Genomic DNA, 20212 nt, shown 5'->3' with positions numbered 1-20212 from the left:
AGTGGATGCTGTGAGCCCTTTTGTATTCTACAATGGAACTGAATTCTCATTGTGATCATGTGGCTGTGAATTAAAACTCTTCTGTTTGCAGGGAATATTAAGATGCTGACTTTCTGCCTGTCAGTTCTCTTCTTTTTCTGTCTAATCTGCCATCGAATTTCTCCCGGACTAAGAAATGCAAACAAACTGAGAGCCAAACTGATGAATATCTATGTTCATATAATGCGAATTTTCCTGGGAACAACCCGGTTGGGTATAATCCCTAAATTCTTCATGGCATACTTCCTATGCAAACAGAACACACACAAAAACATTCCATGAAGGTATTCGTTAATGGAGTGGCAGAAAAGAGATCTAAAAGGCCTCATAAGCCAGCCATTTTAAAAATACAGAGCAAATGAAGGAAAACCAACAACTTTCTTTAGGAAACATTCCTCCCACACTTCTCCGTTCCTGGGGCATACATTATGCAAACTGCTTTGCCGAAGCACCAATCTCCTTTTTTCTTTAGGAACCCTTTGAGTCCCTACCCTGTTGCAGGCTGGCTGGGAGCACGCCCTCCACCGCCTGCCGGCTGCCAAAGCCACACACATAATGTGGGCTTTGTTTACGTGTCCATAAATATTTGACAATTCTGAAGCACTGCAGTTCCCAGCACAAACAGAAAGGAATATTCCTAGGCAATTTCAGGGTCATCAGCACACTACAAGGGCTCCCCTAAACAGTCAAAGACACACAAAGACAGGAATCCAGGGGGTCACTGAGGGTGGGTCAGTCAGTCTCTGCGGTAGATTTGCCGAGCTGGCACTACAGGTATAGGAAAAACTGAAGGGCGATGTTGCTTAACGAAAAACCTCTTCTACCTGACCGTTACGCCTTGACATCCATTTGCACATGTATTAGGAGTGTGCTAAATCCCTTAGCTAAACTCAAATAGAAACCTGTCAGCATTATTGACTCTTACACTCTTCCTGCTAGAGAATTTCTAGGAAAAAATCCCTGACTATTCAGTGCCATTCTTTGGTTAAAGCTGCAATTGCAGGTCTATAGCCACATATGGGGTACAAGCCCACCTGTGTAGCAGAGAGTCAAGAATAAGGGCTTGCTAGGGGTCAGTAATGGCTCCTGGGCTTGCCGAAATCCTAAGTGCTGTGCTATGAACAGTAGCCCACAAAGTTCATTTAAAGTACTCAAATATAAAGAATTTTCTACTCTTTCTATACTACTCCCTATATCTAATCTCCTCATTCAGTTCTGACCTCCTGCAAAACTAAAATCAGTTTATTTTCAATGGATGCTAGTGACTTAATAATCAATTGGTATAACAAGGGAAAACTACAAGGGAAAGAGCTACCTGTAGTCCTGATATCATCTTCTTTGCTTCCTCCATTTCTTTTTCCAAATATTCTTGTTGTTCCAACAGCTGTTCTTCCCATGAGGTCTCCAGATAGGTTCCAGGGCTCCCTGGCCGCCAGTCACGAGATAATGGAGAATCTGTCTCCTCTACAAAGTGAAAAGAGGGAGTACAGTTCATATTGAAGAAAACTGATTTTCGGCAGAAAGCGTTCACAGGATAGCATTCACAGGTTCAGGTCACCTGCATTCTGAACCTGTTTTCATAGCACAGACTGGACTCTCCACCAGGTGGGGTTGTGAAGCATAAATTGGCTGTGAACTCAGGCCCCAGGCTCACTTGGTGCTAGAACAATCTATCCTCTTTTAAAACAGGAAGTAGTAAGATTCGCTTTTACCACTGGTACGGTATGGGCCACACAGATTTTACCCTTAATTCTTAGAACTGGCATTCCCAGAGCCTGATTTTGCCAGGTACAAAGAGAGAAGCTGTCAGATGCAGTGAAAACAAAATTTTACTGGTTACTCTGAAGTTTTACAGGGGAGACCTCAACTCAATGTTCCTTTGACAACTCAGTTATAACTGGACCGCTTTCATATAGAATACTGTGTGAGTCACACAGGAAACAAACAAATAAAAACGCAGCTGCACACACTGTTTAATATCACTTTTATTTTCCTAGCTTTAAGGTCTCTGTGCTCTGGTTTCCTTGTCTATTTTGTACTATCTAATTGTATGTACAGCCATTTAAAATGCATTCTTGAATTCAGGAAGGCATAAACTCTTTCAGTGAGTTTCTTCATTCATGAGACAAGTATAATAACCTCTCTGGTTTGCTGTGAAGATTAAATAAGTCAACTTATGTGCAGGCATGTGCTGGTGCCTGGCCCAGAGAGGCACTCACTAAATGCTCTCCCTCTCTCTCTCCAAAGCCCCTGGAGTTTTGAATCAACAACATGACTGACTCTTTGGTACTAATGCCAGGGTTAGACGGGGAGCAGAATGTGGAAGAATTCAATTCCAGTTTTTCTTCTGAGGGCCTCTATTTCAGTACAACTCTTGTGGGTAAAGAAAATTCTAAGTTTTGCACCTTGCTTCTTACATGTTTCTCTCTCTATGTAAGAAAAAAAGAGCAACTGAAACAGTATGAAAGTCTAAACAAAGGGAGCTCTTTATGGTCCTTTCTGTAGCTTCATACCAAGCCTAATACAGTCCTGCTCTCTACTCTCTATGTCCTCACAGACACCTCAGCTCATACAATGTATTTCTGGTACCAATTTAAGTTATGTAAGTACTGCAATTATTTGTATAAGATAGGAAAAATAAGTGTGTACTTGAGTAAGGCTTTTGACTGCCCCAAAGTCATTTCCTAATTCATAGGCAGCCAGCTAAGAAAGGGCCTGTCTATGCTGCCGCAAGATTTTTGACAGCTAGGACATCAGAAATGACATTCTGCAAGAGGATAACCACATTAATTGGCTCAAAGTCATTAGAGCCCTCTAGCACTGACCCTGCATGCACAGACCATGGAGATGGGGAAGGCCAGGGGGTTTATAGGTGGTTGGGACCTCTAAATTCTTCAAGCTGGCGATTCCTTGAACCAACCCAGGCAGGCAGAGAGACAGTACCTGTTCTGTTCTCTATTCCTTCAGAGGGAATAATCACAAAATCTGCCTTCTCTTCTGACTGGGTTATAATGGACTCGCTCTTTGCACTGTGGATTGGACTGGGTGAAGTCAGGCTGTCATTGAAGAAAAAGGAGGAAAAACTATTATTATGAAGAATTGTTCAGAAAGCAGCTTTCATAATTTATTTCTGAGACCAGGGACATGTTCTTATTCATCTTACTCCTCCATGGCTAACACAATACTTGGCCCACAGAAAATAAAATATTTATTTAATGATTAACTTTTTGAATGAATGAAATTAATACTGAATAAAGGAATGACCCAGTCCTATAAGGTCTTTCCACAACAAGGATGCCTTTAAGCCTAATTCCTTGAGAAGAGATTTACCAAAATGATGGGTAATCTAGCATTCAATGAACTTGAGGTTTTGTTTTGTTTTACCTCCTACCACCTCTGTCATCACCATCCCTGAGCCCACGTTCAAAGATTGATGCCAGTCTGTGTCTAGTAGCTTTTGGAGCTAGAAGGAAATTTTATTTCCAATACACCGATCTCTCACAGATACAGGCAATACCAGCCAAGTTATCATGACAGATCAGCTCTGAGCTAATCACAAAGGAGAGTACAGGGTGGGGGTGGTTCAAGGGGAAAAGTTACTGGAGGCGGTACATTGGCAGGCTGGGCAGAGGAGCAGTTACAGATCAATAATTGAGCTAGAGCATGACAAGGGGAAGGCAATAGGTCAAAAGGGGAAAGACTGGTAGGGATATTAGAGTAAGGGTTTACTTGATTTATTCCTATCAAAGAGTTATTTATATTTCTGACACAATACTTTGAAATTGTCCTCAGAATCTTCTCAACAATTCTTAAGGTTTTGTTTTGTTTTATTTTTTTGAGACAGGGTCTCACTCTGTTTCTCAGGTTGGAGTGCAGTGGCTCCATCACAGCTCACTGCAGCCTCAAGCTCACGGGCTTGAGCAAATCTCCTGCCTCAGCCTCCCGAGCAGCTAGGACTACAGCTGCATATGATGCCCAGGTAATTTTTTGATTATTTTGTAGAGACAGGATCTCCCCATGTTGCCCAGGCTGGTCTCAAACTCCTGGGCTCAAGCAATCCTCTCTCCTCGGCCTCTCAAAGTACTGGTATTATAGGCATGGGCCACCATACCTGCCCCTTAAGTTCGGATATAACTACTAGCCTTGGAGGGAACGATGCTGATTTTCAGGGAAGTGGAATTTTAAATCTCTAAAACAACAGCAAATCTACAAGACAAGATGGGAATGTGAGGCTGGTGCTCCCATCTGACAGGGAAAAGGAGTAATGAGCCATTTCTCTTTGCACTGCACCTTGAGAACATCAGCACTGAAACAATCTCAGGGGCTGAGGGGTCTCCAGGCCCAGCCCCCTCTCAGGAATTCTTTCCAAATCCATCACCCAGACAACAGTGAAAGTGGCTAGGATTCACTGACCCACTTAATGTGCCCCTGAAGTCTCCCAAGCGAATCCTCACAACCACGATCAGGAGTTAACATTTCGTCTTCCTAGAATCCAGTAAAAAACAAGAGCCAGGCACGGTGGAGGTAGCCAGGCACTTCAAAAGCAGTGAGGCAGCCTGAGGACTAGTGTCTCATCCTCCTGATTGCCAGTATTTTAAGGGCTTTGGTGGGAATGACCTCAACTGGAAATACATTCTCTTCCTCTTACAACCACAGAAAACATTGTAAAGCTTTTAAATTGAAATCGCAAATTAAACAAAGTTGCTTAGCCATATCTATAGATTTATAACCCAAACAGGCAGGAGGGGTGGGGAGAGGCAAGAAGTGATATTCTGAAATAGCAACTACTTTCTAGAACTTTCTCATTCATCTTTCACCACCTAGGCAATCTTGACTTCCAGGGCAACATGAATTAGCTGCTTGAAAAGCTCTCATCCAAGGGTACTACGTCATTCACCAGGAGAATAGACTTGTGACTGCTCAGGCTTCAGCATTTACCTTCTTACAGAAATGGGAATCCAAGCGTAGAAAGCGGCCTGCAAGAGCTGCTCATCTCTGAGAAACAAGAAAACAACACTTTCTCATCTGACAAGGTGCTATGGATGACATGTTCCACTGTCTGCCTTTGCTGGACCACAGTTGGTATATGTGAGATGGAGTCGGGGAGGAGGGTGCAGTGTGAACCCAGGGTGCTAGAAAACTGCTTTCCTAAAAGCACAGACGCATGCTCAGCTCCTTCTCCCTCCTAAGAGAGTTGTCTCCCATATAAGGGCAGAAGGAGGCGGATGTCTGGATATCCAGCCCCGCTGGGGGAGTGGCAGAGTAGTCAATGGAAAACAACATTTCTCTTTCTTGAATTGAGGCTGCCAATGTGAGGCCACAGAGAGGTAAGACCAAGAAACTCGATGGCCAAGTGGAGATATAAAGGACCTCAGGCAGGAAACTCCCGAGGCACATGTTAGAGCAGGCACCCTGCTGCCTCCCTAAGAAGTATCTCATGGAGGAGGAAGATGCGTTAAATCCTCTGTCCCAGGTCAGAGAAAAATATTTTAATGCTAATTAATTATGTATATGACAGGCTCCTCCCTGATTAGCTTAAAAGTCCTATTTTATAAACAAGTAATCCTCTACTTATCATCATAATCCTCTCTGAGGTCAGAGAACGACTGATCAGGTCTGGGCTGATACATTTCTTAATTCCCACAGGTCTAATAGGTCTTCTATCTTAATTTATCAGACAAGCAATCCCGCAGCAAAGATACTGCCAAATCCCAGTCAAATTAATTTTTTTAAATGCATAATAGGCAATAAGGAAGAGTCCTGTATCCTCAGGAAGTGCCCTCCCCCAACAGAGACCCTGGCAGGGCCAAGGGCTACTCCTCCTTCCCCCATGCTGGCTCCACTTCCTAAGCCCACCGTATTTTATAGTGATAACCCCTGGTCAGCAGCCTGTCTCCCAACATAGTGCTCCCCCCACCCCCTCACCACCTGTCTCCGGCCAAAAGCATCCTTCAGCCCTGCCCCTGCTCCCACCCAGGCCCCCCGCTTTCAAAGCCAGAGTGGCTTCAGCTCACCATTTGACTTGTGTCCCTCCCATGGTCCCCCTCCTGTCTTGGGTTTCAGCAAGCCTGTGTCCCCGGGTGAAGTGGGAGGCTGAGAGTCACATCACTCCCAAATTCAGGCATGTCTCCCCGCGCTGGGGCTGGAAAACGCCTCCACGGGAAGGCCAGCTAGCGGAGCTACTCGCCCGGCTCGCGGGAGAAAGTGGGAACGGCAGCGGCGGCGTCTCGGCCCCAGCGACGAGGATGCTCCCGGCTCTGAAGCGCGCCGTCCCGGGCGCTCAGACTCTGCTGCGGCCCGGCCCCGGCGGAAGCTGCCACCCCTCGCAGGCTGCCGGCCCCTGGCCGCTGCATCTTGGCCTCCGCGGACGCACGGTGCCCGGCATCCCCCCAGGCGGAGGCATCTCACCCCATTTGCCACTGGGAGGGAGGCTCCCGGCGGCGCAGGCTGCGCCTCAAGTCCCCAGCGGCGATCCCGCTCCGCGACACCTTCCGGATCCCTCCCCGCCCCTCCCTCTGCTGCCTCCCGGGGCTGTCACCAGCCGCGAGGCGGCCGGGCTCCGATCCAAGCCAGCTCCGCTGGGCCGGCCAACCGACCGCTCTGGGCGGAGGTAAGGGGTGCGGGCCGGGGGCGGGGCTGGGCGGGGTGTGGGCGTGGGGGCGTCGACGAGGGGTTGGGCGATGCTGAGAGGAGAGACTGGGAGCCCCAGGATAGGGAGGGGAAGGGCTGCGGAAAGGCAGAATTCCGAGGAGGGTTCTGGTGGTCTGGGTACTGGGGAGCCCGGCACCGAAAACGCTGCCTTCTCCACTCTGAGCCTTCCCTTCGTGGAGGCGAGGTCGGACAGGTCAGGCCCGCAAGGGGCTCTGGCAGCTCCTCAGGATGGAGACTCCGGTGCTCCCCAGGAAACCTGCCTAGCACCTATCCCCTCCCACCTTCCCTTCTGGCGTTTCGTGTGTTCTTTTTAACCAACTCAGGATCATTCCGCTTGGCTACAGTGAGAGGCTGGTATGTGGTTTTCAGAGCAACAGGCTGGCAGGGCTTCCCCAGGGCGTCTCCCGAGGAGCAGTGGCAGGGGATGAGACACCCAGGGACTGTCCTTTCTGAGCCACTCCCATCCTGAACAGGCCACATCTGGGGACTCCTGGGCTCTTCACGGGTCAAAGAGCCACGAAGTGGGCTCGCGGGGTGGGGGCAAGGGCTCAGAATGTGCAGGAATCTGCTGGGTTCCGGATAGTCACAGGAAGACCCTTCCTTCCCTGGGGGCCCACTGAGCAAAAGGCAGCTACTAAACGAGCATGCCAAAGAGCTGAACGAGGGGTCAGCATTAGAAGAAAATGGCAAAATCGACTAGTAAGAAACAAGGTAAAGCAAACAATTCTTCTCTGACCCCTCTCCTAGAAAACTGTCACTATTAGCTCACTGCAGCCTGATAGCCAGTGGGTCCCTCACTCAGTCTCATAGCCCTCCCCTCAGTCCTCCTGCCCTGGAGGAGAAAGCAGGTGCTCTCAGGAAGAAATCCACTCTTCCTCCTATCCCCCAACTCTAGCAGACACTATCAGGCTTAGAAGAATGAAAGGCCTGCAGAGGTGCAGAAAGCAATAGATCTCATTACACAACAAAACATCCTGTAATTCTGCTCCAAGTGATAACCTAAGCAGCAAGCAAGGAAGAAATGATTTAGATTCTCATTAAAAGCACACCTGCTGCTTAATGGGCACAGGGCTTCCTTTTGGGGGTGATGAAGATGTCTTCTGTGTGGACAGAGGTGATGGTCGCACCACATTATGAAGATACTAAATGCCACTGAATTGTACACTTTATAATGTTAATGGTTAATTTTATGTTATGTGAATTTTATAAATGAAAAAGCACACCTATTAAATGTAACAGGTAAAAAGTTAGTAAAGTTATCAGTATATTAAAATACTAGAAAGAGTGCCATATGACCTCAATAAATTAGGAAATGGTGCATCAAAATAGGATGGAATTTTATGAGGAAGAAAAGAAAAACACAAAATACATACAACGTAAGGAATAATTAGCCCTAAACAGATCAGATTACACCGGGTTGGGACAGGAAATAAAAGGTCATTAGAGCATAAATTATGATTCAGCAACAAAATGAAATTAGTAAAACATGATCTGGGGAGTGTTTATAGGAGCATGATTTACATGAGCCAGGAAAGTAATCTTTTTCTGCCACCGATAAAGTTTTCATTAGTGCACTGTATCCTGTTTTGGTCTCTGTACTTGGCTCTAAGGGATACAGACAGCTTTCGGCTAGAGTTGCAAACATCATAGCTCACTCAAATGCATACTAATTAGCCACACTTCCTGTGGAGTCGGAAACACTGTAATGCTCTAAGAGACCTCTGCTCAATTTCTTCTTTTCTATGAGCTTTAAATGGGCTTTTCAGGCCATAACTTAAGAGTTACACTTAGGCTCAAGGACAGCACAATGGAATCGGCTATCATAAACGCTGGTACCAGATATGCAAATGTCAGAACCACTGGACTGGGCCCTGACAGGTTCCACTCATCCCCGATGTGGTCACAGCTAAGCACTGGCACTGGAACTGCACAGATTCCATTTGTGGAAAATAAACCACCACCCCACCCTACCTTCCTCCTCTCCTACCAGCACAAACCCACAAAGCACTGCCAAGGGGTATCCCTTTAAAGCCAAACATAAACTGGGGAGAGAAAAAGGGCTTAGGTGACTTTTTGCTTGTTGTATTGTTACTTGAAGTCGAGAACTCCAAGAATTCCCAAGAATTCAGCTTTCAGAGGCCACAGTTACCTGGAGCAGCTGGATTCAGATGGAGACCTTTGTTGCCCTTCATACTGCTGCACCAGGGCCCGCACGCTCCAGTATGGATTCTCAATTTCCTCATCCATGCTGCTGTTCCTAAAGTCAGAGGACACCAGCAAAGGGAGCATGTCAGCCCTTCAGATCAGATCAACTCAGCAAGTACAGATAAACTGCCACTCTGAGAGCAGTATACATAAGATGACTAAGACAAAACCCTGCCTCAAAGACACTTGGTACCTAGCTGGAAAGGCAGACACAAAAACAAGTAATTCACCAATCTCTGCAATACTTCAGGGTCCTGCTCTCTCTTAGCAGATACAAAACCCACAAAGTATTTTTTTCTGCCATGACTCCCTAGGACAGTCTGACCTTTGAGTACATTCCAGGGCAAAGCTTCCCCTAGATGAACTGGAACATTCTTCCCACGTACCTCCCAGTGAAGAAAACACACTCTGCCAAAGGCACATATTTAAATTTTGGGCACCAGAGCAAAAACTTACACATAAGATTCCTTTACTTTCTGCTAAATGCAAAATTAAAAATAAACATCTCAAAGAAAAGGCTTTTCTCTTTTGAGAGTGGCCTCCCTACCTCCACTCCATGTTCTTTTCTGCAATGTGTGGCTGGGTGACATTTCTTTTTTTTCCTTTTTTTTTAAATGTAATTTATATTAGGACACAGATGCTAGAGCATTTTTTTTCTTTTTTTCTTTTTATTTATTTTTTATAGGTGACATTTCTATCTACCGCACTGTATCATCTAACAGAAGAAATATCAGAAAGAGGGATCAGTTCCCATCCCCGTATGTCTACCCTTACCTCTGTCTGTATCGAAAGACATCCCGTCCTGATCGGGACATGTCATGACACACATCGGCCAGAGCAGCAGCTGCTCCCTGGGCAACAGCAGTGGCACAGTGTGGTTGGTGACTTTGCAGAGGGGCTCTGGAGTCCCGTCCTTGGTTCACCGTCCTACTAGAGCCAGGTTTGAAATGAGCTGCCAAGGCAAGGACCAGCCTCATGATAGACTTCAGGTTTCCGTCCACAATATCTGAAGGACAAAACAGACCAAGAGATCCTAAGAGGGGGGCAAAAGCTAAGGACTTATGCATTTAATACACATTGCTAGTGATACAGGTAAGCAAGGCAGTCAGGGTCTCAGTCCTAACAAAGCTCTGTGCAACCAGGGAGACAGAATATGTAAGAACAATGACAATAAAGTAAGATCACATGTTTTGATAAGTACAGGATTCTTTGGGAGGTCAGAGTAGAGACACCTTATCTAGATGGCTCAGAGAAGGATTCCTAGAGGAAGTGGGTTCTAAACTGAGACTTGATTAATGAAGAGTGGTACATTAGATAAGAGAAAGACAAAGAGTATTCCAGGAAGAGGGAATAGCAGGTGTGAACGTCTTGAAGTGGGAGACAGCATGATATATTAGAGCTGTGCTATCCAATGTGGGAATCATCAGCCACCTGTAGCTATCAAGCACTTAAAAAGTCCTTAGTCTGAAATGAAATGTGCTCTAAGTGTAGTACTTACTTAGCATATACACGTGCCCCCCAAATGCAATACATCTCGTTAACTTTTTATATTGATTTCATGGTGAAATGGAGATAGAGTTAAATAAAATATTATTAAAATTAATCTCATCTCTTTTTTTATGATGTGGCTATTAGAAACTCTTTTTATTTTTATTTATTCATTTTATTTTTTGAGATGGAGTCTCACTCTGTCACCAGACTAGAGTGCAGTGGTGCAATCTCAGCTCACTGCAACCTCCACCTCTCGGGTTCAAGCGATTCTCCTGCCTCAGCCTCCCACATAGCTGGGACTACAGGCACATGCCACCATGCCCACCTAATTTTTGTATGTTTAGTGGAGATGGGGTTTCACCATGTTGGCCAGGATGGTCTTGATCTCTTGACCTCGTGATCTGCCCACCTCGGCCTCCCAAAGTGCTAGGATTACAGGAGTGAGCCACTGCGCCTGGCAACTCTTTTTATTTTTTGAGACAGAGTCTCACTCTGCTGCGCAGGCTGGGGTGCAATGGCACAATCTTGGCTCACTGCAATCTCTACCTCCTGGGTTCAAGCAATTCTCCTGCCTCAGCCTCCCAAGTAGCTGGGATTAAAAGCACCCATCACCACACCCAGCTAATGTTTGTATTTTTAGCAGAGACAGGGTGTCACCATGTTGGCCAGGCTGGTCTTGAACTCCTGACCTCAAGTGATCCACCCACCTCAGCCTCCCAAAGTGCCGGGATTACAGGACATTGAGCCATTGCGCCTGGCATGCTATTAGAAACTCTTAAGTTACCTATGTGACTTTTATTATATTTCTGTGGCACAGCACTGTGGTGGAGGAAGTGAAAGAAGTTCAGCATACCCAGAGCCCAGAATGCAGGAGGAGAGAGGGAAAGGTGAGGCAGCAGGGGGGTGAATCAGGGGGTGGGTCACGCATGGCATGGTAGGCCACAGGAAGGACTCTGGATTTTATCCTAAGGGTCCTCAGATATGGAGGAGTGGCATGAGTATATGTACTCTTAGAAAGATCATTCTGACTGCAGCGTACAAAGCAGATGAGAGGGGGACAAAAATCAGTGCCACAGGACTAACTCCCACAGACTGTTAACACTTCTCCAGGTAAACGATAATGATGTCCTAAATGGCAGTGTTCCCTCAAAATAGCTGACTTTAATGGGCCAGATCCCCAAGCCCACTCCACATGGGAACCAGATCAGAGGTATTGTGAAACTCTAAATTTTGCCCTAGAAATAAAAGAGGAATGTAGGCGGAAAGCAGTATGATAAGTCTGGTGAAAGTCAATGTAAGGAAATGGGTAACATTTTGTTTTCTTTTTTTTTTTTTTTTTTTTTAGCTTTGTAGCCTTTAAATACGTAAAACTTGGAAAAAGATGATTTTTGTTTGTTTTTTCTTTCTCACCTTTTGTTTTAGAAGGAGGTGGTACACATGCAGGTTTGTTACAGAGGTATATTGTGTGATGCTGAGGTCTGGGGTATGATTGAACCCATCAGGCAGATAGTGAGCACAGTACCCAGCAGGTAGTTTGCAGCCCTTCCCCCCTCCTTCTCTCCCTACTCTAGTAGTCCCCAGTTTCTACTGTTCTATTCTTTATGTCCCAATGTGCACCCAATGTTTAGTTCCCAATTATAAGTAAGAACACATAGTATTTGGTTTTCTGGTTCTGCATTAGTTTGCTTAGGATAATGGGCTCCAGCTGCATCCATGCTGCAGCAAAGGACATGGGACATGATTTTATTTTTTTATGGCTGCATAGTATCCAATGGTATATATATACCATTTTTTTTTATCCACTCCTCTGTTGATGGGCACTTGAGTTGATTCCACGGTTTTGCTATTGTGAATGGTGCTGTGATGAACATACAGGTGCATGTGTCCTTTTGGTAGAATGATTTATTTTCATTTAGGTATATACCCAGTAAGGGGATTGCTATAGTTCTCCGAGAAATCTCCAAACTGCTTTCCACAGTGGCTGGACAAAGTTCCAGTCCCACCAACAATATATGTGACCCCTTTTCTCCACAACCTTGCCAACATCTGTTATTTTTGTTTTTGTTTTTTGAGACAGAGTCCCACACTGTTGCCCAGGCTGTAGTGCAGTGATGCAATTTTGGCTCACTGCAATCTCCACCTCCTGGGTTCAAGCAATTCTGCCTCAGTCTCCCAAGTAGCTGGGACTACAGGCATGTGCTGCCACACCCAGCTAATTTTTTTTGTATTTTTACTAGAGACGGAGTTTCACCGTGTTGGCCTGGATGGTCTTGATCTCCTGACCTTGTGATCCACCAACTTTGGCCTCCCAAAGTGCTGGGATTACAGGCATGAGCCACCACGCCCAGCCCAACATCTGTTTTTTTTTTACTTTTTAACAAAAGCCATCCTGACTGGATGAGATAGTATCTCATTGTGGTTTTGATTTGCATTTCTCTGATTAGTGATGATGAGCTTTTCTTCACATGTTTGTTGGCCACTCTGTGTCTTCTTTTGAGAAGTATCTGTTCATGTCCTTTGCCCACTTTTTAATAGGGTTATTTGTTTTTGCTTGTTGAAAATTCCCTATAGATTCTGGATATTAGACCTTTGTTGGATTCACAGTTTGTGAATATTTCCTCCCATTCTATAGGTTATCTGTTTGTTCCCTTGACAGTTTCTCTTGCTATTCAGAAGCTCTTTAGTTTAATTAGGTACCAATTATCAATTTTTGTTTATGTTGCAATTGCTTTGAGGACTTAGTCATAAATCCTTTGCCAAGGCCAATATCAAGAAGGGTTATTTACTAGTCTTTCTTCTACAATTGTTACAGTTCAAGGTCTTACATTTATATCTTTATTCCATCTTGAGTTAATTTTTATACATGGTGATAGACAGGGATCTAGTTTCATTCTTCTGCATATGGCTAGCCAGTTATCCCAGCACCATTTATAGAATAGGGAGTCTTTTCTTTGTGGCTTATTTTTGTTGAGATTGTCAAAGATCACATGGTTGTAGGTGTGGAACTTTATTTCTGGGTTCTCTAGCCTGTTCCATTGGTCTATGTGTCTGTTTTTATACCAGTACCACGTTGTTTTGGTTACTGTGGCCTTGTAGTATAGTTTGAAGTCAGGTAATGTGACACTCCAATTTGTAGCTTTTTTTTTAACTTTTTAATTTAATTTAATTTAATTTAATTTGAGATGGAGTCTCACTCTGTTGCCTAGGCTGGAGTGCAGTGGCGCGATCTTGGCTCACTGCAACCTCGGCCTCCCAGGTTCAAGCCTGTCTCAGCCTCCTGAATAGCTGGGACTACAGGGATGCACCACCACACCTGACTAACTTTTGTATTTTTAGTAGAGATGAGGTTTCACCATGTTGACCAGGCTGGCCTGAACTCCTGAACTTAAGCGATCTGCCCGCCTCAGTCTACCAAAGTGCTGGGATTACAGGCATAAGCCACTGTGCCAAGCCCAGGTTTGTTAATTTTGCTTAAGATTGTTTTGGCTATTCAAGCTCTTTTTTGGTTCCATGTGAATTTTAGGATAGTTTTTTCTAATTCTGTGAAAAATAACATTGGTAATTTGATAGAAATAACACTAAATCTGTAAAATGCTTTGGAAGTTGTGGCCATTTTAATGATATTGATTCTTCTAATCCACTTATCTGTGTCGCCTCTGATTTCTTACAGCAGTGTTTTGTAGTTCTCCTTATAGAGATCTTTCACCTCTTTGGTTAGATGTATTCCTAGATATTTCTTTTTTGTGTATGGTCATTGTAAATGGGATTGTGTTCATAATTTAGTCTCTCAGGTAGAGTGTTATTGGTGTATAGAAATGCTACTGATTTTGGCCAGGCATAGTGGCACTCACACCTGTAATCCCAGCACTTTGGGAGGCTGAGGCAGGTGGATCACTTGAGGTCAGGAGTTTAAGACCACATTGGCCAACATGATGAAACCCTGTCTCTACAAAAATAAGCCAGGCATGGTGGTATACGCCTGTAGTCCCAGCTACTCAGGAGGCTGAGGTAGGAGAATCACTTGAAACGAGGTGGCAGAGGTTGCAATGAGTTGAGATCAAGACACTGAACTCCAGCCTGGGTGATGAAGCAAAACTCCATCTTGAAAAATAAAATAAAATAAATGTTACTGACTTTTGCACACTGATTTTGTATCCTGAAACTTTACTCAAGTTGTTTATCAGTTCTAGGAGCCTTTTGGCAGAGCCTTTAGGGTTTTCTAGTTATAGAATCATATCATTGGTGAAGAGATATAGTTTGACTTTTTCTTCTCCTATTTGGATGCCTTTTATTTCTTTCTCTTGCTTGATTGCTCTGGCTACAGCTCCCAGTACTATGTTGAGTAGGAATGGTGAAGGATTACTTGATACCTTCTACAAGATGCTCTCAATGATCAGTATTAGCCTTACCTAAATTACCTAAACACAGAGAACACCAATAATCCAACATGAGCCCTTCTGCCCCTATTGTCATCAGATCCACAAGCAATCAGACCCAGGAACTGATGCTGAAACAGAACCAGATCTATAGTCAATTCTTGAGACACAGCAAGAAAACTAGGGAGCCTATGCTCTCTAAGAACACCTACATTGTACCTTCCTTAAAGCCTAGGCTCAAAATAGCCCTGCAAACCCATCTGGGCCACGCCAGTACAGAAGAGGGCAGATACAGAGGTCACAGAGCTGCTTTCATCCTGCCTAGAATGTTCTATGGTATCCAAAAAAAGGGCTATAAAATATTTCCCTTCTAAAAAAACTGGGTGGAAAAAAAGTAGGTTATGAGTATCTTAAGTAATATTTGGTCACAAAACCCAAGGAACTTAAAAAAATGGAATCTTCATTTTTGATAACTTAAATGAGAAATTCTAAAATTAAATATCCCAATATTGTAATTTCTTCTCTCTTTTTTAAAAAATAGAGACAAAATCTCACTATGTTGCCCAGGGTGATCTCAAACTCCTAGGCTCAAGTGATCCTCCTGCCTTAGCCTCCCAGGGCTGGAATTACAGGTGTGAGCCACCATGCCTGGCCATAATTTCTTCTCTAGCCACTAATTTGCCTTCATACACTCAAGCAAGTCTGTACTCAATTAAAATGAATGGCTGGGCACAGTGGCCCACACCTGTAATCCCAGCACCTTGGGAGGCCAAGGCGAGGTGGGCAGATCACTTGAGGGCAGGAGTTCGAGACCAGCTTGACCAACATGGTGAAACCCCATCTCTACTAAAAATACAAAATTAGCCAGGCATGGTGGCACATGTGTATAATCCCAGCTACTTGGGAGGCTAAGGCAGGAGAATCACTTGAACCCAGGAGGCATGGGCTGCAGTGAGCCAAGATCGTGCCATTGCACGCCAGCCTGGGCAACAAGAGTGAAACTTCATCTCAAAAAAAAAAAAAAAAACAAACAAACACTAAAATAAAAATAAAATAAAATGAATGGAGACTTTCTATCTCCCCCCAGGTTACAACCAAGGATTTTCCTGAGGCTGGCACTCTCTGGTTAACATTGAGTATACTCCTGCACCAACGATGTGATGAGGCACTGACCTTTAGCTGAAGTCTGGTGCATACGAATCTTTTTGGAGGCCACAAACTGCAGCACTTTCTCCACATTATTCTTCATCTCCTGTTGGTTACTGGGACTGAGCTGTACCCCACTCAGCTTTTCTCCTGCTGTTAGGAGTGAGAAAATATAGGCAGTTACAGGGAGGAATATTATCAAAGTTTCATAGCAGCTAGACAAAGAGGAAGGGAAGATTAGATGTGAACACCAACATTATACATAAGTATATAAATGAGTTAAATCCTGGTATTTGTCATTTAGATGGGAAATAGGAAAATGAAAGCCTTTTAGAAGGCTTTCAAATTTATACTTAGGGGTCTGTGAAGTTGCTGTGCATACATTTATTCAGTCAACAAATACTCACTGAGCATCTACTGAGTGGCAAGTAGTCACTGTTCTGGGCACCAGAGAAACAGGAGAGAACAAGAACAATAAAGTCCCTTTCCCTCATAGAATTTATACCTGCAGGAGTGGCAGACAACAGCCAAGTTAACAAGTAAGCGTTTAATATAATTTCATAGTAGCAGTAAGTGCTTGAGGAAAAATAAAGTGCAGTGACCATGGTCTCTCTGATAATACGTTTGGCAGCAGCTTGAATAAAGTAAAGCATGTTAAGATTTGAGGAGGAAGCATTCTAGACTGAGGAACCACAGGAACCAAACCCCAAGCTCAGCTTTCCTGAAGGATAGCAAGAGCAATGTGGCTGGGGGAGTGAGCTAGGAGTCAAGTCCTAGGAGAGGCTAGAGGGGTAAGCAAGGCCAGGGCGTGCAGGGCTTTCTGGACAAGAAAGGGCAAAGAGCCTGAATTTTATCCTAAGTGTAATGAGCAGCCAATGGAGAGTCTGAGACAAAGGAGTGACATAATCTGGTTCATGTTTTTAAAAGTTGATTGGCAGGGCATCATGGCTTATGCCCACACCCATAATCCTAGCACTTTGGGAAACCAAGGCAGGAGAATTACCTGAGTCCAGGAGTTCAAGACTAGCCTGGGCAAGATGGTAAAAACCCCGTCTCTACAAAAATAAAAATAAATAAATAAAATGGACTCTGTGTGGAAACAGACTATGCAGAGAGGAAATAGGGAGATCAGTCAGAAGGTTGATGAAAATAGTCAAGGCAAGACATGATGGTGATTTGGGCTACAGTGGAAGAAGCTGACTGATGAGAAGTTAGGTATCAGGTATATTGTGAATACAAAGCAGACAGCACATATGAAGGATTCAATATGATATATGAGAAAAAGGACAGTTAAGGACACCTTCTAAGTGTGCTGCTTTAACACCTAGGCAAATGATAAATGCAGTGTGTTACTCAGATGAAGAAACGTGGAGAATAAAGAGATTGGTGGGGGAAGGACAACCAAATTTCTGATTAGGACATGTGAAATTTGAGTTGCATGTTAGACATCTAAGTAGAGATGTTGGATATTCATGTCTAGAACTCAAGGAAAAATTCAAGGCTAAAGACACAAATTTGGGAAGACATCACTTAGGAGTAGAGAAACAGCACTCCAGCATTAGAGGTCAAGAAGGAAAAGAAAAGCCAGCAAAACAAATAAAAGAAGCCAGTGAGGAAGGAAGTAAAATAGAAGCTAATAGAATTCTGGAAGTCAAGTAAAGAAAGTTTGTGAAGAGAAGAGTGTTATCAACTATGTCAAGTACTGCTATGTTGAATAAAATGAGGTCTGAGGCCTGGCCACTGGATTTGATATGACCTTGAGGAAAGGTTTCAGTGGAGTGAGATCAAAAGCTTAAGGGCAGGTTAAAGAAAGAATAGGAAATAAGGAAGTGGATTCAGTGAGTATAGGCAAAATCTTGTGAGGAGTTTTTCTATCTCGCAAAGTCACAATAGAAAGTTGTGTTTTTGGTGACAACCCAAATTGAAAGTAAATTTTAAAAAAGAAAGAAAGAAAGTCGTGTTTAAAAACCTGGGTTTTGTGGGGAAAGGGTACGAGGGGGAAAAAAAAGAGCCTAGTTTTGGAAAAATAAGAATACATATTAGTATGACTTGTATAGACATAGACTGGGAATTTTCTTTGGGAAGAAATCAAGAAACTGCTAACACTAGTTGCCTCTAGAAGGAAAAATGGGGAGCTGGTGGGAAGACATAAGTGGAAAAAAGGTTTGACCTTATATCCTTTTGTACCTCTGGATTTCCTACTAGTCCATGTCTCACCTATTCTAATAAATGAAACATTAAATGTTGAAAAGAGGCTTTGGAATTAAAATAGAGCTAGGTTTGTACCTCTACTTTGGCACTTATAGTTATGTGACTTTGTAAAGTTGCTTGGCCTCTCTAAGCCTCATAAAATGAATAAAATAGTAGTAGTCATATTATACACCTGTCATAAATAAATCAAAATAGCATGCTTAGCTATTTTGTTTGACTCATGGTAAGTACTCAATGAATTTATTTATTTTTATAAATCTTCTCTTTTAAGCGTGTTTCCTAAAAGTGGGGATAATATTATGTTTCCCAAAGATGTGATGATTAAATGAAATTAAACAAGATAGAAAGTATTCAATCCTAGCAGTTGCTAGTACCATTGCTATTATTAGCTATTATTATTGTCATTACACATGAATACCCTGATGAATTCATAAACTGTCCTAGTGAGGTATTCATGGATGGGCTGCCTGTTGCAAACCTGGCTTCTTCCGTACAACTTACAGGCCCCATATCCCTCAAGAGCTCAAAGCAAAGTCAGCTAACATAACAATAAATCTTTGATAATCTATTATGTGCACTTGGTTAGAGCTTGTATACATGGAAAAATATTATACCATGCCTGCTCTTAAAGAGCTCAGTCCAGGGAGGGTGATTCGAAGAAAAGGAAAAAAAAAAAAAAGAGCTCAGTTCACACAGGGTAGGTAAATGAATGATAGCCACATAATTTCCATTTGATGAGAGAAATAATATGGACAAATGCTATGGAAATAAGGTTATGGTACCATCTAGTAAGAATGACTGGCAACAACCGCAGGGCTTCAAGAGGAAAAAAACCTTTTATGAAGCATTATGGTAGAAGGGTCCTTTTGCCAGTTAACACCCCTCCTTTTACCTGGCTACTACTTCCTTCTCTGGCCTTGGCTTAGATACCAATTTTTTGGCAGGCCTCAGTTAAGACATCAGTTCTGGTAAGCTAATCCCTGAGCCCCTAGGACTGGGCTGGGTATCCCACCTATGTGCTCCCATCCATGCTTACCCCACTGGAGTACTAAGTACATTAATGGAATTGACTTCACTTCCCAGCCTTTCCAACTAGTTTGGTAGACTCTTAAGAGCATAGACTATTTTCATCCTCACATTATCAAAGCATAACATAGTGCCTGGGACACAATATTTATTGACTAATAAATGAATTAACCTTGGACAGGTATTTTAAGTCTTCTCTACCTCCACCGCCATATATTCTAAAGAAAAAACAATCTGCTCTAAAGGGCGTAAGGAGGATAAAGAAGGCCATGTTCTGGTCTATGCTAGCATCAGAGTCCAGGGCCAACTGACCAACAATCTCGATGAGATATGCCAGGATCACCCCGTCCCGGAGATCCTGTCGCAGGTCCTGCACAGGCTTCACTGCTGGCCTCTTCTTCAGCTGTGCATTCACCCAGGCCACATAGGCCTGCAGCTGTTGCTGGAAAATAAAAGATAGAAGTAAGGGAAAGGTTGCATATTAATCTCATCCCTTACCTCGTACCCTCTGAGGAAGCATTTGTGACTGGGGTATGATAAACAACCTATGTCCAGAAGGAAGATAAATTTTTGAGGAAAGAAAGAAGAAAGATTGGCCGAGGCAGGCGGATCACCTGAGGTCAGGAGTTCGAGACCAGCCTGGCTAACATGGTGAAACCCCCATTTCTAAAAAAAAAAAAAAGAAAGAAGAAAGATTATATCATGGTTAGACACACAGCATGTTCACAAATTCTCTAGTTTTATACTAATCTCCAGGGATAAGCTAAGCTCGGTCTTGGATGGCACTGTAGACACACATAAGCAGATGAGTGTTTCAATGACCATGACTCTTGCTTTCCTCAAGTTTTGCTCTGTTGACCAGGGATGAGGGCTTGGCCCAGAACCACAGCCAGTTTTCAGGTATATTCACGACTGCCAGCAACCCACCATACTTGTCAGAAACAATCACTCATGCCATATGCACATTGGACTGTGATACTCATATGAATTGCTCTTGGGAAACCAGGAATAACAGTAAACCATGCTCAGAGCTGCCTCTCCTATAGCTGCTTTCTTCAAAATGAGAC

General features: G+C 43.7%; 2 protein-coding genes across 11 annotated transcripts in view; one reads left to right on the top strand and one right to left on the bottom strand.

Annotated features, from left to right (window-relative positions):
- The window catches only part of DIXDC1 (DIX domain containing 1), a 95502-nt gene that overhangs the window by 35578 nt on the left and 39712 nt on the right, over positions 1–20212 (bottom strand). For 5 of the 7 annotated variants that reach the window (XM_017517659.2, XM_017517663.2, XM_017517661.2 and 2 more), the window contains 6 exons: positions 19458–19587; positions 15936–16061; positions 9670–9901; positions 8840–8947; positions 2983–3095; positions 1355–1503 (listed from right to left, as the gene is read on the bottom strand). In XM_017517659.2, the coding sequence (XP_017373148.1) occupies positions 1355–1503; positions 2983–3095; positions 8840–8947; positions 9670–9901; positions 15936–16061; positions 19458–19587 (858 nt within the window). Of the gene's footprint in view, positions 1–1354; positions 1504–2982; positions 3096–6053; positions 6513–8839; positions 8948–9669; positions 9902–15935; positions 16062–16315; positions 16396–19457; positions 19588–20212 lie in introns of those variants that run through there. The other 2 variants (XM_037734610.1, XM_017517664.2) reach the window with 2 other exon arrangements.
- The window catches only part of CRYAB (crystallin alpha B), a 73779-nt gene continuing 59365 nt past the window's right edge, over positions 5799–20212 (top strand). For 2 of the 4 annotated variants that reach the window (XR_005198192.1, XR_005198193.1), the window contains exons 1-3: positions 5799–6649; positions 11204–11273; positions 11497–11596. The gene's annotated coding sequence lies outside the window, so the exon portion shown is untranslated. Of the gene's footprint in view, positions 6650–11203; positions 11274–11496; positions 11597–15849; positions 19322–20212 lie in introns of those variants that run through there. The other 2 variants (XR_005198191.1, XR_005198194.1) reach the window with 2 other exon arrangements.

This window comes from Cebus imitator, unplaced genomic scaffold (genome assembly GCF_001604975.1).
Source record: "Cebus imitator isolate Cc_AM_T3 unplaced genomic scaffold, Cebus_imitator-1.0 Scaffold641, whole genome shotgun sequence".
NCBI lineage: Eukaryota > Metazoa > Chordata > Mammalia > Primates > Cebidae > Cebus > Cebus imitator.
This window is presented reverse-complemented; position numbering and strand designations above follow the sequence as displayed.